The sequence below is a fragment of the Cryptomeria japonica genome, chromosome 8, assembly GCF_030272615.1.
Source record: "Cryptomeria japonica chromosome 8, Sugi_1.0, whole genome shotgun sequence".
NCBI lineage: Eukaryota > Viridiplantae > Streptophyta > Pinopsida > Cupressales > Cupressaceae > Cryptomeria > Cryptomeria japonica.
Genome location: NC_081412.1, coordinates 359,483,805 through 359,501,226, shown reverse-complemented (window position 1 = coordinate 359,501,226; position 17,422 = coordinate 359,483,805). Strand labels below are relative to the sequence as shown.

The following is a 17,422-nucleotide window of genomic DNA, read 5'->3' as shown; positions in this document are numbered from 1 at the left end:
CGTACCTAGATTGGAAATGAAATTTGAGGTGAATAGCAAGAAATATGTGTTGAGGGGAACTGCAGATGGGAGCTTGCGTACTATCTCTCTCGTTAGTAAAGGAAGCAGGAAGATAGAGCATGAGATTATTTAGGAGAAGGAACGTGAGATGATCCAAGAGGAGTTTGCGTTCGCTCATGACTCCAGCAGTTCAGAGTTGTATGATTTAGATAAGCATGGAGGTGTTGTTTAGTTTTTGAACAATCCCTTGTTTGAGGCAGATGTTGCATTGTCTTATGATAATCCCCATTTTGGATTAGATGTTGATCACTCTCTTGACCGAGATGAATATTCATCGTAGCATTTGGGACCCTTCTAGTGCTTCGGGATTTTAGACAAAGCTCACTAAGGAATTTTCAGGTGTTTACACAATGAGGAGTGCCTACAGTTTTACTTTTGATCCTCATGTGCATGACCCGTTCTGGATACATAGTTCAATTGTGCATGTGTAAGATAGTGTGTATGACAGTTCACCTTGCGCAGTTTTGGGAAGGAAACTTTGTCAGTCTTTTGAGTTACTTCCTTTTGAGTTGTCTCCTCCTGCGACACCAGTTGTTGGTATTGATTTGGTTCGGCAGGTACTGTCAGTTATTCTGATATTGGTGTTACAGGAGCTAGTTTGTTTCAGCAAGGACATTACGCAATTCTTCCCTTGGGACCAGGGTGGAATAGTATGTTATTTTGTTTCTAAGATTGCTTGTGGACAAGCAAATTCGGGGAGGGCAGATTGTAATGTCCCCACTCTAGACAGTATCAGTTGCTGATAGGTTAACCTGTTATTTGGACTCTCATAGGCTAACATGTTTGGATAGAGAGTCGTAGAGGCAGTTCCACTTCTTCAATTCAGTCTTGGGTTCATTTCCAACGCCTTTGCAGTTAGTATGTGGACTTAGTTGAGGGACTTATTATTTATAGTAAGTCAATCTGGTAGTAGTGCTATCTTTAGTCAGGGCACCTGGATACATGGGGGTTATTCAGTGTTGACTCCAACTTCAGACGGCACGTCAAAAGACTAAATATTGAGGGAGATATTAATATTTTAGTCGTTAAGTTATTAAATTAACTTATATGGATATTATAAAGTCATAAAGTGACTTTATTAAAATCAATTGCCACTTAAATATGATAAAGTGATTTTTATTAAATCACTTAAGTGAATTTGGATGCCCTATGGAGAGTAAATTAAATACATTTAAATGTATTTAAATGACTTTGGGCGTACTTTCTTGGGAAACGTGCCGTTTGGAGTTATTATAAAGTTATATTATTAACTTTATTAAAAAGTGGGCCACTTAAATAATATTAAGTGAATATCAGAAGGGTACGCTCAAGTGGGGAATTAATTCAAATGTTGCATAAAGTATATTAAATACATTTTAAATGTATTTAACTCCCTTCTAGAGGAAATCACACTTTATGGAGAATTATGCCTTTTAGGGTTTATAAAGACAAAGCAAGCAATTCAACCTCGATTATTGATTATTTGACATTGCTTGTTATTTTGCTTTGCGGAATTCTTTGACAAGGGTTTCAGAGGTTTGGCCATTGGAGAACGAAAATTCTTCGTGGATTTGTGATTGTGAGGCTATGGAAGATCAGCTGAATTATTGCAATTGTGAAGGCTTCATTCAAGACTCTTGTTGTGCTTCAACAGAGATTCTTTTATCCAGATATTGCAGATTTTTCTAAAAGGAAAGGGCAAATCAGGTTAGACGCCCCTTTTAGCAACATACTTCATTTCAATAAGCAGTCATACAATTTCCAGTTGCTGGCCGTACAATTCAGGCTTGGCACGTGGGGTCCAGGAAAGGGACGTTTTGTCCTGGAGGGCTGAAACGCCTTCCTTCTTGCATTTTGGTTGCACAATTTCCAACGCGTAGCACATACATGGTATTCTATCACTTTTCTGGCTTGAAGAAATAATTTCCTAGACTTGTACACCTATTTTAGTCATTTCCCAATTCTGGCTGGCAAACTCCAAAAATCTTTATTTAAAATAAGTTGAGGACCTACGGGTATGTTTTATGTATTAGTTTCATTTGCAGCAGTTATCTAATTCATAATATAGATTCAATTGCCCTATATTTGGTATCTATTCAGTTTTATGAGCAATTCTTGCCTGGTGCACTTGTTATTTTGCAAGGTTGCATGGGTACGGGGGTACTTGGAGACGTCGGAGATTGGTACTGGTACTGGTACGGCTATTTTTTCAAAATAGGAGACGGGGGTACTTGGAGACGCCAATTTTTTTTAATATAATTTAATAATTTATAGAAAATCTGAAAATATTTAATATAATAACATTGAACTTTCAAAACAATAATTAACATTAACTAGGAAGTTTAGGTACATAAATGTGAAATGAGTATAGAATGTGAAATGTGAAACATGTATTGGCAGGTGTGAGTATATAATTTTTTAAATTTTTTTACTAATTAGTAATTTACCAGAATTATTATATAATATAGTAATTTCTGGTAAAAATATTTATAATACTGAGTATTAGTATATAAAAAAATTAAATTAGAAGTATTATGAAACATTGAAAATTATTAATTAGTCTGTTTAATATTACTCTATTTAAGCAATGATAATATTTTTTATTTTAAGTATATGAACTGTGAAATTTTTCTTTTTCATTATACATTCACAGTTTATATACTGTGAAATACATTATAAATGCAAAAACAAATTCACAGTATATAAACCGTGAATGTTCGATGGTATACTTGCTCCCATGAATTTTTCACAGTATATACATTCACAGTTTATATACTGTGAAAAATCGTATAACCCAAAAAAATCGTAGAACCCATGAAAAAACGACGGTAAACAAAACGAAAATTAGAAAATCAAAATATTATTGCGATTACAGATTATCTTTTGTTTCACAGTTCGCACAGAACAAATTCGATTCGGATTACCCTTCCTCGCCCGTAAAACCCAAAAATCCCTTTGCATGGTTAAAAATGCCCGAATAAAATAATTCGCGCAACTCAGACGTGTTCAGCAGTGTTTTGATTAAAAAAAAGAAACTTTTTAAGGTTGCGACAGTGTTTTGACGGGCGGAAAAGTTGCGAAAAAGTCGCGCGTCACTATTCCCGACCAAGATTCGTCGGGATACTTGCTCCCGTCTCCCACCCAAGTCTCCCAAACGCACCAGAGAATCCTCAGGCGCCTCCGGTACTGGATACGCAAACCAGTACCGGATACCCGTACAAGGTGGTTAGGGAGACGTTTCCCTGCAACCTAGTTATTTTGTATTCAAAATTGTTCAAAACCCTTGATAAATCCATAAACAAATCAGCAATAGTATTTCAGGAGTTAGAACCAGCAGGGTTCTTACAGATAGGTTCAATTGTTGCATGTGACAGCAATTCTTCTTACATACATTACATCAATTGAAATTTATGCTACAAGTACTCTATCAAAAACAGGGATCTCTCCATCAGTTGGAAAGTCCAATTTCATATGGAGATATTTTACATTGCATGTAAGAATAATGAAATAATTCCTATTTATGTGGTCATGCATAATGTGTAAGTTAAAAGCAAGAATTTGTGCCATGTGACCAATGTGTGTTTCCTAAAGTCTATTTGTATTCAGCAAGAAATGAAATTAAATATTGTTTCCAAATTGAGGATTCTAGCACTTCTGCTGGCAAAGCTTGGGATGATTTGGCTCAGTCCATTAAGTCCTTGAAGAACTTGCTAATGAATTATTTTTGCTTCAAACCTTATTTAGATGCAAGCATACAATTAATTGATCAAAGTTAAAAGATTGATAGGTAGGAACCATGCATAGGAAATTAAGCACATGAAACTTTCTTCAGAATGACAAGGGCACAACCTGATCCACCAGCAACTAAGACTTAGCAAAAATGATGGTTCACAGTTGTTTTCTGTGCAGACAACATATGATAGAACCTTGTTCTTCAGCAGCAAGGTATAGTGTTTCTAGAAGCTTTGGTGAAAGTAAAAAGCAATCACTTAATCAATTTACAAACAGAAAAACAAGAAAAAGATAAATGCTTGAAAAGATAGTGATGTACATTACACATTGTTTGATTTTTCTTTTCTTTAAAATTTAAAAACTTTTATCTACACAAACAAGTTAAGAAGTGTAATTAATGCATTTAAAAAAATATTATCATAAACAAAAATACAGGCAGAATCATGTAAGATACCATCCTCCGCATCAAGTGTTCAAAGCACCAAAAAGCATCAGCTTCATTTGTTTGCAAAACAACCATGGGAGAACAAAGATCACTCATTCCTGTTTGGTAACACCAAAAAAATAATAATAAATCTCTCATCAAGTTACAATAAGGCATGGATAATCAAAATACACCTGAAAATATTCACCACGATGAAGTAAATCATGTAAGGTAAACCACAATATTTCCAACAGAAAGTTGAATCTAATTTCACTTTTCCATCTATCTTCCGATTGCATGCACAATCCCACATCAACCCAATATAGAGCCAATCAAAATATAACATTCGAGAAGCCATCCATCATCTTCTCTAAGTAATTATGTGTAAATATTAACAGCATTAGAATATTAATGCCCATTTATGTTTTGCAAGCTTAAACGGCAAATTGATGAGAGATAATAATTTATTTATTTAATGAGTGAGCTTAAAACTTCCCTTTGCCTTCTGTAGTGAGCTGCAGGGAGATGTACATATACAAATGGACACATTAAAAATGGCTATAATATCAAATGGTAACACTTAATTAAAAGAGATTCAATACAGCAAGATCATAGCTTTTTGGTACAAAAAGCTTTTGAAAATCTGTTTGAGACATTTATCAAGCAACCTATAAAGAAGGGCCAGTGTATATTCTAGGATTTTGTAGGAGATTGTACTCATTGGTGTTTGTCAGGAGAGTACATTTGTGAATTGATTGCCTTGCCTCCTGTTCTTTCTGCACCCAAACCCATCCTGGAGCTTCACTTCCATACTCAGGGCTTTAAATGGCATTACATGCTTCACATCCAACTAGTGTCTCCATAGGGATTTTTTCCATTGTATTTACTAGGAGGCAAGCAGCAAGTTCTGTCTTGCTGAATTGCATCAGCAAGTTGTTTCTTGTTTTTTTCTGTTCACAGGATTTGTTCAATTGCTTCAGCTCTACTCAGATTGACTTTGTAGGCATCTAAAGGATACACCAGTCATATTTTTGCTGTTGAATATAAGATATAAACAAAATGATGTGTTTGCAGGAGCTTACTTTCTTCTTTCTTAGAGTCCATTATTATTTAACAAAGCATGACTGTCTCATTTATGCTGAGCAACACAGTATGTATTAAACAAATCCCCGCTTTATAGTGGATTTGAGGACCACATCTCTAATAGAAGGTGAAGAAGTTAAAAGTTGGATAAGACTGAAGCCATCAGTGCCACTAGTTTCAAACTGAAACTAACTTTAAATGTTTAAATAGTTTAACATAATGAGGCTATTTATGAATGATATTATTCATTGAGTGAATATTAAATAATGCATGTCATGATAACATTTGTAAAACCAAAGCATGCATAAATGTAAGATTCTTGCATCAATGAAGACGATTTTTATGTACACCTTGATGCTTCTTCTAGTATCTTAATATGCATAAATTCAATATGGTATAAAACTAAAGCAGGTCTTTATGAGATTAAAGATTTGCTAGAACACTAACCCACCATTCGGCAAGGAGAAAATTTTCACATCCCAGGATCTCAAAGTTACAAGAGAAAGGTAAGTCTCAAAAGTTATTCTATTTTAAGAAAATTGTTATTTTTGTACTTGAAAAGTTTGAGGCATATATAAAATATCAGTATAATGAATTTAAAGTGAAGTCAAGAATGGGAAAGAAAATAAAGGCAAAGGTCAAAAAATTTATTGTTTTTCTTTATGAGATATAATTCTGAATAATTTGACATCAAAGAAATAAGACTACCATTAATATTATAAACAGATCAGACATAAGTACTTTTTTGGGTCACCACCAACTGAAATATCGTATACTTTATTAGACTGTCCTTATATAACCATAGAAGGGAATTGTTTTTTCATTTACCTTATATATTTTGTGAGGTCATGCACAAACCTATGGCCTCCACCAAGGAGTACACAAGCCTTCACCATCAAGCCAACACAAACTATTATAACCCTAATGATCATGATTAGTTATTAGGAGTCATTGCCTCAAGATGCGACCTATAACCTTAATGGCACGTTTACTATTGAGCATGATCCTTCATCCACATATAGGTAACCTATTTCTCTATTTACCTTATGCTCACATATCTATTAATAACTTCTTTGTTCTATATACAGTATGCATATTTTACATATTTATTCTGTGTACCTGGTAGTTACATGTTTAAAAAAAAATCTTTATTTCATCTTTCATTTAAAGAAAACAGATTGAAAAAAATCAAAAAACATACAAACAAACTTTAATAAAGCAACCGAAATAACACACACACACACAGATATATATATATATATATATATATATATATATATATTATCATTTTAAATCTTACAAAGTTTTAGAAGTGAAACTCTGAAGGGAATGAAAAGAAAGAAACTAAAAGAAAAAAGAGAAGCAAAAGAGAATTGAATGAATATTTATAATATATATATTTAATAAAGAAGTATACATCAAGACACAACCTTTTATTTGGGAGGTGACTCTTCTTAACAAGTAGATTAGTTATCTTCAATAATTACATATTTGAAATGGTGAATATAGAAAACATTAAGATTAAAATATAAATTTTAAAAACTTGACAAGATAAAAGAAAAATTAAATACATAAGCATTTACAATGTTCAATGTGTCAAAGTCCTATGTATCAATATTCAATAGAGAACACCTAAAATGATGTCATAGAGTGCCAAAATTAAATTCAAACCTATTTTCAGAAGAACATAATCAACATCAATATCATTGAAGTAAAATCTGTAATATCATAATTGGACTAAGTTACCAGTTCAGCCCTGCAACTTGTCAGTTCGGGTACAATCCACTTCATATCTAGACCCTCATTTGATGTGGGTGTAGGTATGCCCACAATTTGGAGTTTCACCCATGGAATTGTCCTAGACAAACCTAGGAAAACCTACAACAAATTTTGACAAGTTTTTCTGGTTCCATGATGAACTTGACAGCTTTTTAATGATTTTTTTCTTTCAAATCATAACATCAAATCCCTAACCCTGAAGTACGACTAGTGGACACAATTTAATGCTTGTTGTTATCTAACTTGATGTGATTATGACAATGTCATCTTTTCACGCCCTAGCAATCTGATTGTGTCGTGTATGTGTCATGCATGTGCACATAGTAATGTTATAATGAAGACTGTTCTAAGCAAACACATTGTGATCAACAATCAGTATCCATTTACTAAGAACTACCAAATCAAGAAACAATCATCCCTTCAACCTCGCGGCCCTCCACAACTTTAGACTAAGGAGATTCACGAATCACAAATGAGAAGAGCTCAGAGACATTGGGGACTCATAATCTAAGAAGCAGATACTAAGAACAGTGAAAGGAAAAGATCAATTAATAACTCCGAGTCTCTGACATTCAAATCTCCCTTTAACAATAAACTAAAGACCCAAATGTCGATTTATTGCTCACCTTGACAATAACCTGTCTTTTATCCATCCATGCATACATTGACTAACAGTAGATTAAAGAGCCAAATGTCAATTTATTGCTCACCTTGACAATAACCAATGTCTTTATCCATCCATGCATACACTGCCAAGATATCCCAAAGCTTTGCTAAATTCTCTGAATTTTCATAGAACTTCAGAGTCCTGTCTGTACGAACCACATCTAAACCTGGCACATAAAACAATATCCTTAGTGAACTAATGTATTGCTTTTATGCAATGCAACAAGAATGTATATAATATTTCTTACTATCTCAAAAATTCTATACGTCCTTATATTTGTGTCATTGTCTCACCAAAGCATTCTAAAAGATAATTAAAAGAATCATTTGACTAACATGTTGCAGATTCTTCTTCTCAAAACAAACTGATTATGATTTTACAAAAAAAGAAAGGTACCAAAGTAAACAACAAAATTATCTTGTCACAGATGGAATATGGAAATACCTGATTCAGGATCTCATTCCAGGTAATCTTGTTAGTAGCACTCAGTCAAAGATTCATCGAGGGAACACTAGTTGGACAATATATAAAGCAATAAGAACTTCTCTTTTGGTCAAGAACCCGATTTCCCCCCAATAAATAGTTATTTCACTTGTTTTGAGGAACTAGAGCATTCCTTGGTTTTTCTATTCTTTCAACTTCTACATTTTGATCTTCATGAATCCTATCGTGGCACTGGAACATCAGCGATTGATACATACTTGCCCTTTCAACTTTTTGTCTACAGTTTTGTTTTCAGCATTACCTCTGTTTGCATTTTCTGAAATTTAAATGCCTACCCAAGAACCCAAGTTTCAGGTCGTCCCCAGGCTTTTCTCCCATTTTATCACTATCCATCAGAGAGATATGATAGGTTCTAAGAATGTTTAGGCACTTCAGAGGTCTAGGACACAACCAGCTTGTGGGAATTTTCCATTTGAATTGTGCCAAATTTGGCATCCAACCCTCAGTAAAACTAAGGAAAATTTAGATGTTCAAAGCACCAGCAGGCAGGACAAATATTCGAATATCAGATCTCCACAAAATGGTATTCATTTAAATACCCTGTAAGTTTTGTCATCTCCCTTGCATGTTTTGTACTTGACAGCCTAAAGTTCACTTGGGATATTCAGCATATTAAGCCTGCCAAATTCTAACCTCGAAACCCAAGACCACTTAGCTAATATTAATCTTTAAAATGATGGTTTTGTTAAGAAAATTGCCTCAGTTTTGCTTCTCAGAAATAACCCCTTGCCTCCAATTTGTTTAACTTCCCTTCAAACATGAGAATTCAAAAAGATGATTGCTGGTGAAAACTCGCCAAAATGATAAAATGCTTGCTATAATTCTTGGAAGATGAAGAAAGGCTCTGATAGCATTTATGTCTGAATATAAGACTAGAAGAACCAAGTCAAGACAAGACCTGACTCATGCAACACATGATAGGATGACCGACTATTTTCGATTCTGGAAATCATGGAGACACTCTCTTTGAATTTTGAAATGACTAACAACAGCACACATTATCATGTATAATTTACAGTGTTCCACCGGCGCTGGGGACGGGGACACGCAGGGACAGGTTTCCGGGACGGGGGGACCAAGGGCCTAAATTTGGAGACAGCGGGGGGACGGCGGTGTGCGGGTGGCGGGGTGGTGGTGCTGATATAGTTATACATATACATATAGTACTTGAAAACTAGTTTTGAAAAGACGTATGACAGTATAACAGTATAAGAATTACATTTCAAATGAAACTATAGGAAATTTGAAATACTAAATCTAAATACCAAGATTTCTTCAATGCTAATTGCTAATTGATAAATAAAATTTGACAAATGAAATTGTCAAATTGGAGATTTCTATTATATCGAAAAAGGAAAATATGAATATATGATGCCATTGCAAAGTCTATAATAATAAAGATGATTACATGATTCATCATTACAATGAGTAGCCAAATACAAATACTAATAGCAATAGCATTACAAAAGAGACTAGAGTCAAAGACAAAATGAAAAAACTCAAAATGTAGCTAATGGAGGCCTCTAATCATCTGCGAACTCCTCCTCACTGGAACTGCTGGACTCCTGAAGATCAAGATCCCGCAAGCTCACACCAACCAGCCCCGCATTTGAAGTGGTAGGATCGTCCTCATCAATCCGTAAAGGCTCCTCTAGTTCTACATCCCATCGTGCCACTGGACTCTCCTTGTACACAAGTGTCTTGCGGTCCATGAGATACAAAGCACTGTGTACAGCCACAAGCTTCTCTACTCTCTTAGAGGTAAGTCTGTTCCTCTTAAGAGAGTGGATGAAGCTATATGTAGACCAGTTCCTCTCAGCAGCTGAAGAACTGGAAACCTGGGATAACAGACAGATGGCTAGAGTGATGGTCAAAGATTTCGGGCCATGACAATTCCACCACAAACGTGGGTCCTCCTATGCCATAGTTTCTATATCCACCTTTGCCGCATTTGAATAACCTCTAAGAGTGACAAATCTTCCCCACTCAGTGTGAATTGTGTCGGCATCTCTGGAATCAAACATCTTCTCTATGCACCTAAAGAAACCCGCCTTCACCTCATCATCCTGAATCAGTGTCACTCTACCCGGTCTAGCCTTGTACCACTTAGGATTCAAGGCAAAGGCAGCCATATGCAAAGGAGTGTTCAACTTGTCCCATCTACGCTGAATGATAGGCCGGATTTGCTCATTGTACAATGCTAGAGAGGGGTCCTTCACTCGCACAGCAACCCTCATATGCTCAAGCATAGAGTCAATGCACTCATACACCTCTCCAAGGTTAGGTGCATCCCCATCCCCATATCTGATCACCTGGAATACTGGAGAAATGATGGAGACAATGTATTTCGCATCAGTCCAAAACACATCACTCTTCACTATCTCCTTCACCCTTCTCCCCTGCTCTGTCTTGGCCTCAGCCCACCTATTCCACTCATTAGTCATAACCATGAGATGCAATGCCTCTTGCAACTCAATCATTCTCTCCAAGAGAATGAAATAGGATGCGTATCTGGTCTCAACTGGTTTCAAGAACTCCTTCTTCGCGAAGGTCCTAAAGAGTGCATGTGAAGTGTGGTGGTTGCAGATAAACATCTGCACATCTCTCGCATCGGTGACCACTCCTCTAATCCAGTCAATCTTCCCCATGTCCTTGAGTGTATTGTTCATGGCATGCACACAACATGGGGTTCACCAAATGTGTCAATAGGCTGCCTCATTGAGTCTCCCTGCTGCTCTACACACATGGGCTGCATCTGTCACTACTTGGACCACATTTTGTGGTCCAGCCTCCTCAATAGCCTCCATAACGACCTGCTCAGAACTTTGTTTCTTGTCTTCGCTGCTCCAAGACTTATTTTCTTCACCACCCACTAGCTGCAATTGCTCAATATCATAAAGAGGATCAGATTCTACTAAATCTTCGAATTTTTGCTTACCACCAACTTCATGAATAGGTAAATCAGATTTGTATTTTAGAACCTCTTTGAACTTTCCATCATCAAGAACCATATGGTCCTCTAGCTCTACATCCTCCTCAATGTCCTCTTCATCAAAGGATGTGGTAGCCCCCAACTTCATCAATGAGTCATTGTTGATCATTGTTCTGAAATTTTTTGTAGAAACATATTCCTCTTTAGTGGTTGCAACTATCTCAAAGGGGTCATTATGGACTTTTGCCAAGTAAACTCTTTTTCCAAACACACTTTCTCCTCTAATGGCTTCTTCATAGCTTACAACACAATCTGTTTGTTGAGCCTCATCAGGATTAAAGGGAAATTCATCCCACACGGTTTCCCCATCGTCCTTACCTGCCTTCACACCTGGATCCTATTAGTGTATGTTTTATGATTATCATATACCGAACATCAGAATAAAATACCCAAGGATACTCTATCCTCTCTTGAAAAACCACCACTTATGCTAAGATTGCGAGAAGACTATATGGCGATTCCAAGGTTTCTTTTGTCAAGTCTTGACGTATGGATAAGCTCAATGGGCATTGTGATATGCTCGTAATACACAGGGGGACTTACGCTTGGCCTGTTCAATTCAGAATGAAGATCTATCGTTTGGGTTCGGATCATGGACTTCAAGAAAACTGAAAAGGAGATAAGGTTTAGAAATTCTAATCTATTCCTAGGAATTCAAGAGACAGTATTGACTAGGTGACTTCAATAACAACACTTTGCTTCACCACGCTTAGGACAACTACACAAAGTGAGTGCGATCTTCGAGGGATGTGCTTATGATTTTATACTTATGAATAATACCAACAATTAAACAATATTACTCAAAGAAGAAGTTAAACTCCACAAAATAAGCTCAGACTAACTTTCACAATGAACAAAAATCATTTGTTCATCAAAAGTATGAGCGGAAATTCACCATAAATCGATACTTATCAAATCTTGCATTCTTCTAACTTACATGAAATAAAATCTAAACTATGATGAGGGATAAGAACCATGCCAACTCCAAAATAAAAGATGTAATCACCACCAATTTGAACAATGCATTACTAATTACTTTGGCAATTGTATGCAACAATTTACTTATCTCAACATGTTTTGCAACATGCTACAATGATTTACAAATGAGGGGTGAGCTTAATTTATAGGCTCCCCAATTACAATTCAATGGCCAGGATTGATTTCCAATCAACGACCGAGATTAAAACAACCTGACCCTAATCAAAGTTTCCCAAAATAGGTCAAATATCCGTTGGATGAGAGACAAGTGGCACAATATGCTATCTTTTAGAATTGCACCCCCTTCTCCTTCTCAGAGGCAGTGTGTTCAATGAACCTGGACGTGTTGTCTTGGAACAACTGAATGTCCTCCTTGAATTCTCCAATTTGTGTCGAAAAATTGCCTAAGTATGGAAATTTGTAGTCTTCTTGCCACCATCTGATTCTGATTGGGAGTTTGCCTTTAATTCTTTAGGAGATGAAATCCTTCAAGAAGTCTGGAATTTCTTTGTATATTTTCACCAAGCCTGAAGACTTCCTTTCTTGATGCCTGGAAACCCTTTCTTGATGCCTGGAAACTCTTTCAAATGCCTAGGATTTTGGAGAAAAATTCCCCTGCGCCTTCGCCACAATGAAGGAAATTGGAACTTTTCTGTGAAATATTTCCCATACTTAGCCAAATTTTGGCTAGTCAAGATTTTGACCATTTCTATGCTCAGACACCCTTTTCCTATGGATTTGCCTTCAATTCTGGATCTGGCTTGTGCTGAGTAGACCAAACTCTACCTTTGGACAAGAGTTTTAATCATCTCCTCTTTATTTTTCTCTTTGTTCTTCTTCTTCCTTCATGTTTCCTCTCCAACACTTAGTCAAAATTTGATTCTTTTGGTTGTGGAAAATTCCACACACAGCCATTTTTCATGTGTCAAACTTTTATTTTCCAACCCGTTCAATTAATTAATCCTTGATTTCATGTGCTACTTTGTCAAATTTGTTTTTCCTTTTAGCCATTTTCTCTCTTTGGCATGGCAAGTTGATTGTTTTCATGTCTTATCCTTGAGCCATAGGCAATTTTTTATGTTTTGCCTAGGCATCTTCACATATTCCATTTATGCCTAGCTATCTTGGAATGTCTTGCCAACTTGTGTTTGATCAAACTTTCAAGGTGTTTGGACAATTTACCTTGGGAAATTTCAATTTTCCTTAAGCAAGTTTTCATGTTTTCTAACTTTGTCTAGCTTTCTTCTTGTCACCTTGGGCTAGGCAGACTTGGATGAAGTCTAGCCATGCTTTTTTTTTTGGTGAACTTGGAAATTAACATGCTTGCCAACTTCTACCCTTCAAAGGCGGACTTTGATATTCACTAGCCATTTGTCCAAGGCAGACTTTGTGACTTCTTTGCCATCTACCTCTTGTGCCTAGCGGACTTCATGCTTCATTGGATCTTCCTTGTGTTAGGGCAGACTTTCTGATGCAGAAGCATCCCTGGTTCATAGCAATCTTGCATTAACCAAAAATATTTTCCTTTTTGTTTTGCTTTTTGTTTGCAGTTTCAGCATTTCTTTCTGTGTGTCCCGATTTTGGCTCACCGGACCCTGTGGAGTTGGATTCTACTTGAAGACTTGATCATCTTCCTTATTCCCAAACCGCAAAGCATTTGGATCTTTTTCTAGCAAGTTATCGCTATCGGTTTCCATGACAGTTTCCTGTTACCGGTTGACAATTTCTTGTTACCGGTTACCTGGACCTATTTGCATTGGTGATTTACCGGACCCCTTCCGTAGTTTGCGGCATTGGGTCGACCAAATCCCCTTGGATCGTATAAATCATTGTATTGAGCATAACGATCGAAATATCAAGTAGATAGATTGAGCACAGAAGATAGATCTTAAGATTGAAGGTCCCGGTTGTGCCCTTTCTGTACTTTGAGCATGTTTAGCAGGCCTGTGAGCCGGTTTCTGTAACCCGGTTGTTACCGGTTGGTTGTAATCAGTTTTCATGAAATAAAACAATTTGTTCTGCATTGCCTCCATCATATCTCTGTGTTTCCGTTGTATTTACTCTTGCTAACCGGTCTAAATTGATCTCTTTGAGATTCCTCCTAACCAATGACTGCTTCAAGTGGTATCAGAGCGATTTTTTGTTTCGGAGGTTGCGTGTCCTGAGATTTTTGTTGGAGGGCAGCAAACTGTGGATCCGACCTGCAGCTGTGGAGGACTGGCATAAAAGAATGGCGCGAAGAGGAACTAGGAATGGTGGAACGCGTGGAAATGAAGACCCTGCTGTGATGGAAATGTTGCAAGGGATAGCAGCCCGGTTGGAAGCCGTGGAGACAGCCCAGAGAAGAGGCCGACACATTGAAGATGTAAGTGAAGATGAAGGAGAAGAAGCCCCGACAGAACAAGTAAACCCACCGGCGGTTTATCCAGTTGAGGAAGGGTTTTTGAGGGTTTTGAGTAGGGCGAATATTAAACCTCATTTTACCCCACTGGAATATGATGGGAAGTTGGATTCGGATGAATTGATGGATTGGATCTCGAAGATGGAGAAATATTTGGATTTTGAAAACACTGCAAAAGAAAGGAAGGTAAAATATGCCTGTACCCGATTGAAAGGTCATGCATCTCTTTGGTGGGAGCATTTGCAAGTTGATAGACAGAGAAGAGGTAAAGAGAAGATCAAGACATGGGATCAGATGATTGCTAAGTTGAAATCAAAATTTATGCCAGCTGATTATCAAATGAATCTGTTCCGGAAGTTGCAGAATTTGAGACAGAAGGAATCTAGTGTGAAGGAATACACCGAAGCATTTTACAAGTTGAATATCAGATTCGGACATGTTGATGATGAAGTTGAACAAGTTGCAAGATATTTGAATGGATTGCGGGTGTCTATACAAGATGAACTTAGTTTGATCAAATTAGAGAGTGTTGAAGAGGCTTACCAGTATGCCCTAAAGGCAGAAGAGAAGCTAAACAAAAGAAATGAGCAGAGGCAGAGGTGGAAGGTTTATCAGAGGAAGATTTCAAGGAGGAAGAGCATATATCGGAGGTAGAGGAAACTGTACAGATCAGAACAAGGGCAAGGAAGTGAACAAAGAAGGTAATTCATATTGGAAAGATGATAGAAATTTCTACCGGAGGAGAGAACTGGATGGCTACTGGAATGAGAATTTTGGAAGACAAGACAAGACAAGGAACTTGCTTTAAGTGTGGAGAAGGACATCGTGCTTTCGAGTGTAAGAAGACAGAGAATACCGGAAGAGCAGCAGTGGTGGAAGAAAACCCCACTGGATCAGACAATAAACCGGAAGATGGATAACTGATGATGATGAGGAGAGCTTTGTGTCATACCGGGAGAGTTGAAGAGCCCTTGAAGAGGAAGAATTTGTTAAAGACCAGATGTAAGGTATCCGGTAAGTGTTGTAAAGTTGTTATTGATAGTGGTAGTTCAGATAATATTGTTTCAGAAGAGATGGTGAATAAGTTTAATTTGGAGAGATTGAAACACCCTAAATCTTATCAGATAGCATGGATTCAGGATGAACATAAGTTGATAGTAAGTGAGCAATGTTTGGTGAAATTGAAAATTGGGAATTAGCATGATGAAGTCTTGTGTGATATTATGCCTATGGATATTTGTCATCTTTTGTTGGGTAGACCTTGGCAGTTTGATAGACAGGCAGTACATGATGGGAGGAAGAATACATACACTATTGTGGCCAATGGGATGAAGAAAACCTTGTTGCCTTTGGAGGAACCTTTGAAGAATGAAGTCTGTACGAATGCTAGAATCTGTTTGGTAGATGGAAGGAAATTCTTGGATGGATCGAGACCAGAGAAACGAGACTCGCCCGAAATCACCCAAACTCGGCGAGTCCGAGTCCGAGTCAGGCCAAACGAGTCCCAGGGGCTCGGACTCGGACTCGGCCAAGTCTGGAGAGTAAACTCGCCAGACTCGTCGAGTTGGCGATTTTGGCCCAAAATCGCCAAACTCGGCGAGTCCCGAACCCTGGACTTGGCCAGCGTTGGCACAACTAAAAAGTCAAAAAAAAAAATAGTTTGGAAAGTTTTTTTAAATCCGCTTTTTAATGTTAATTGTCTTCTAGCCCTAAAAGTGACTTTCATTTCATTCACTTGCAAAAAAAGGAAGAGTAAAGTGAGTTGGGAAGAAAAACAAGGGTGCATAGAAGAAAAACCAGCAAGGAGGAAGCTCAAGTTTTCTTCAATTTGTCACATTGGAGCTGCATTGTGTTTCGATTTGGTGCATCAAGAGTTGGATAGGAAGAGTTTGCAGCTCATTTCAAGCTTGTTGTAAGAGGTAAGATTGTTTTTTTTAACATTATTTTGTTTCTTATATGCAAAAATTCCATTTTCTATTCATTTATTTTGAAAGTTTTACATTTTCTTGTATGCAAGATCTTTTGTATGTTTGTAATTTGTATGTAGCATGTAGTATGTAGTTGTACTATGTAGGGTTGTATGTAGGGTTTGTAAATTTTATTTTTTTTAAATTGTAGGGTTTGACAAACCCTACAATTTTTTTAAAAAAAAATTTACAAACCCTACTTTAGTTTTTTTGAATGTATGTATTAATTTTATTTTGTATTTGTAATGTTTTATTGCAGCAAACTTCACTTTATTATTTGCCTCAACTTCAACTTTCACAAAACTATCCTAAAATGTCTACTTCAGCTTCTAGACCCCCCATGAGAAAGGACCCTGCTTGGAAATATCATGAGGATTTTCCAGGGCAAGGAAAGGGGCAAACAAAATGTATGTTTTGCAAAACAATATTCCATGGAGGTATATATAGGCTGAAATACCATATTGCTGGTGTGCGTGGACATGATGCCGAACCATGCCTAAAAGCAGTCTCTGAGGCCATACGTGATTGTTATGTAATGGTTGAGGAGATTGAAAGAAAAAAGAAACAAAAGGAGGATCGAGCGGTCATTGGGAGAGAGACAGTTTTAGGAAGAGGGACACAGTTAGGTTGTGTTGGAGGCCCTTCTTCCTTACCTCCATATCGTCCCACTCAGTTTGCTACTGCTGGTGCTTCCGTTTCTGCTTCTGCTTCTATAAGTGGCAGTGCCACCGCCACTTCTCATGCTCCTACCACTAGTAGTTGTAGTGGGAATGTTACCATTGGACCTAGGATTCGTAAATCTAGGTTGGATTCCTTCTTTGTGCCTCGCACTATTCCTGGGTCCCAACCGTCACTT

General features: G+C 37.1%; 1 protein-coding gene across 1 annotated transcript in view; it reads right to left on the bottom strand.

Annotated features, from left to right (window-relative positions):
* LOC131066300 (rab GTPase-activating protein 22) overlaps window positions 1-17,422 on the bottom strand; it is a 263,646-nt gene that overhangs the window by 46,945 nt on the left and 199,279 nt on the right. Inside the window, exons 6-7 of the mRNA XM_058001025.2 lie at window positions 7,768-7,890; window positions 4,226-4,314 (exon numbers count right to left, since the gene is read on the bottom strand). Of these exons, the coding sequence (XP_057857008.1) occupies window positions 4,226-4,314; window positions 7,768-7,890 (212 nt within the window). The remainder of the gene's footprint in view (window positions 1-4,225; window positions 4,315-7,767; window positions 7,891-17,422) is intronic.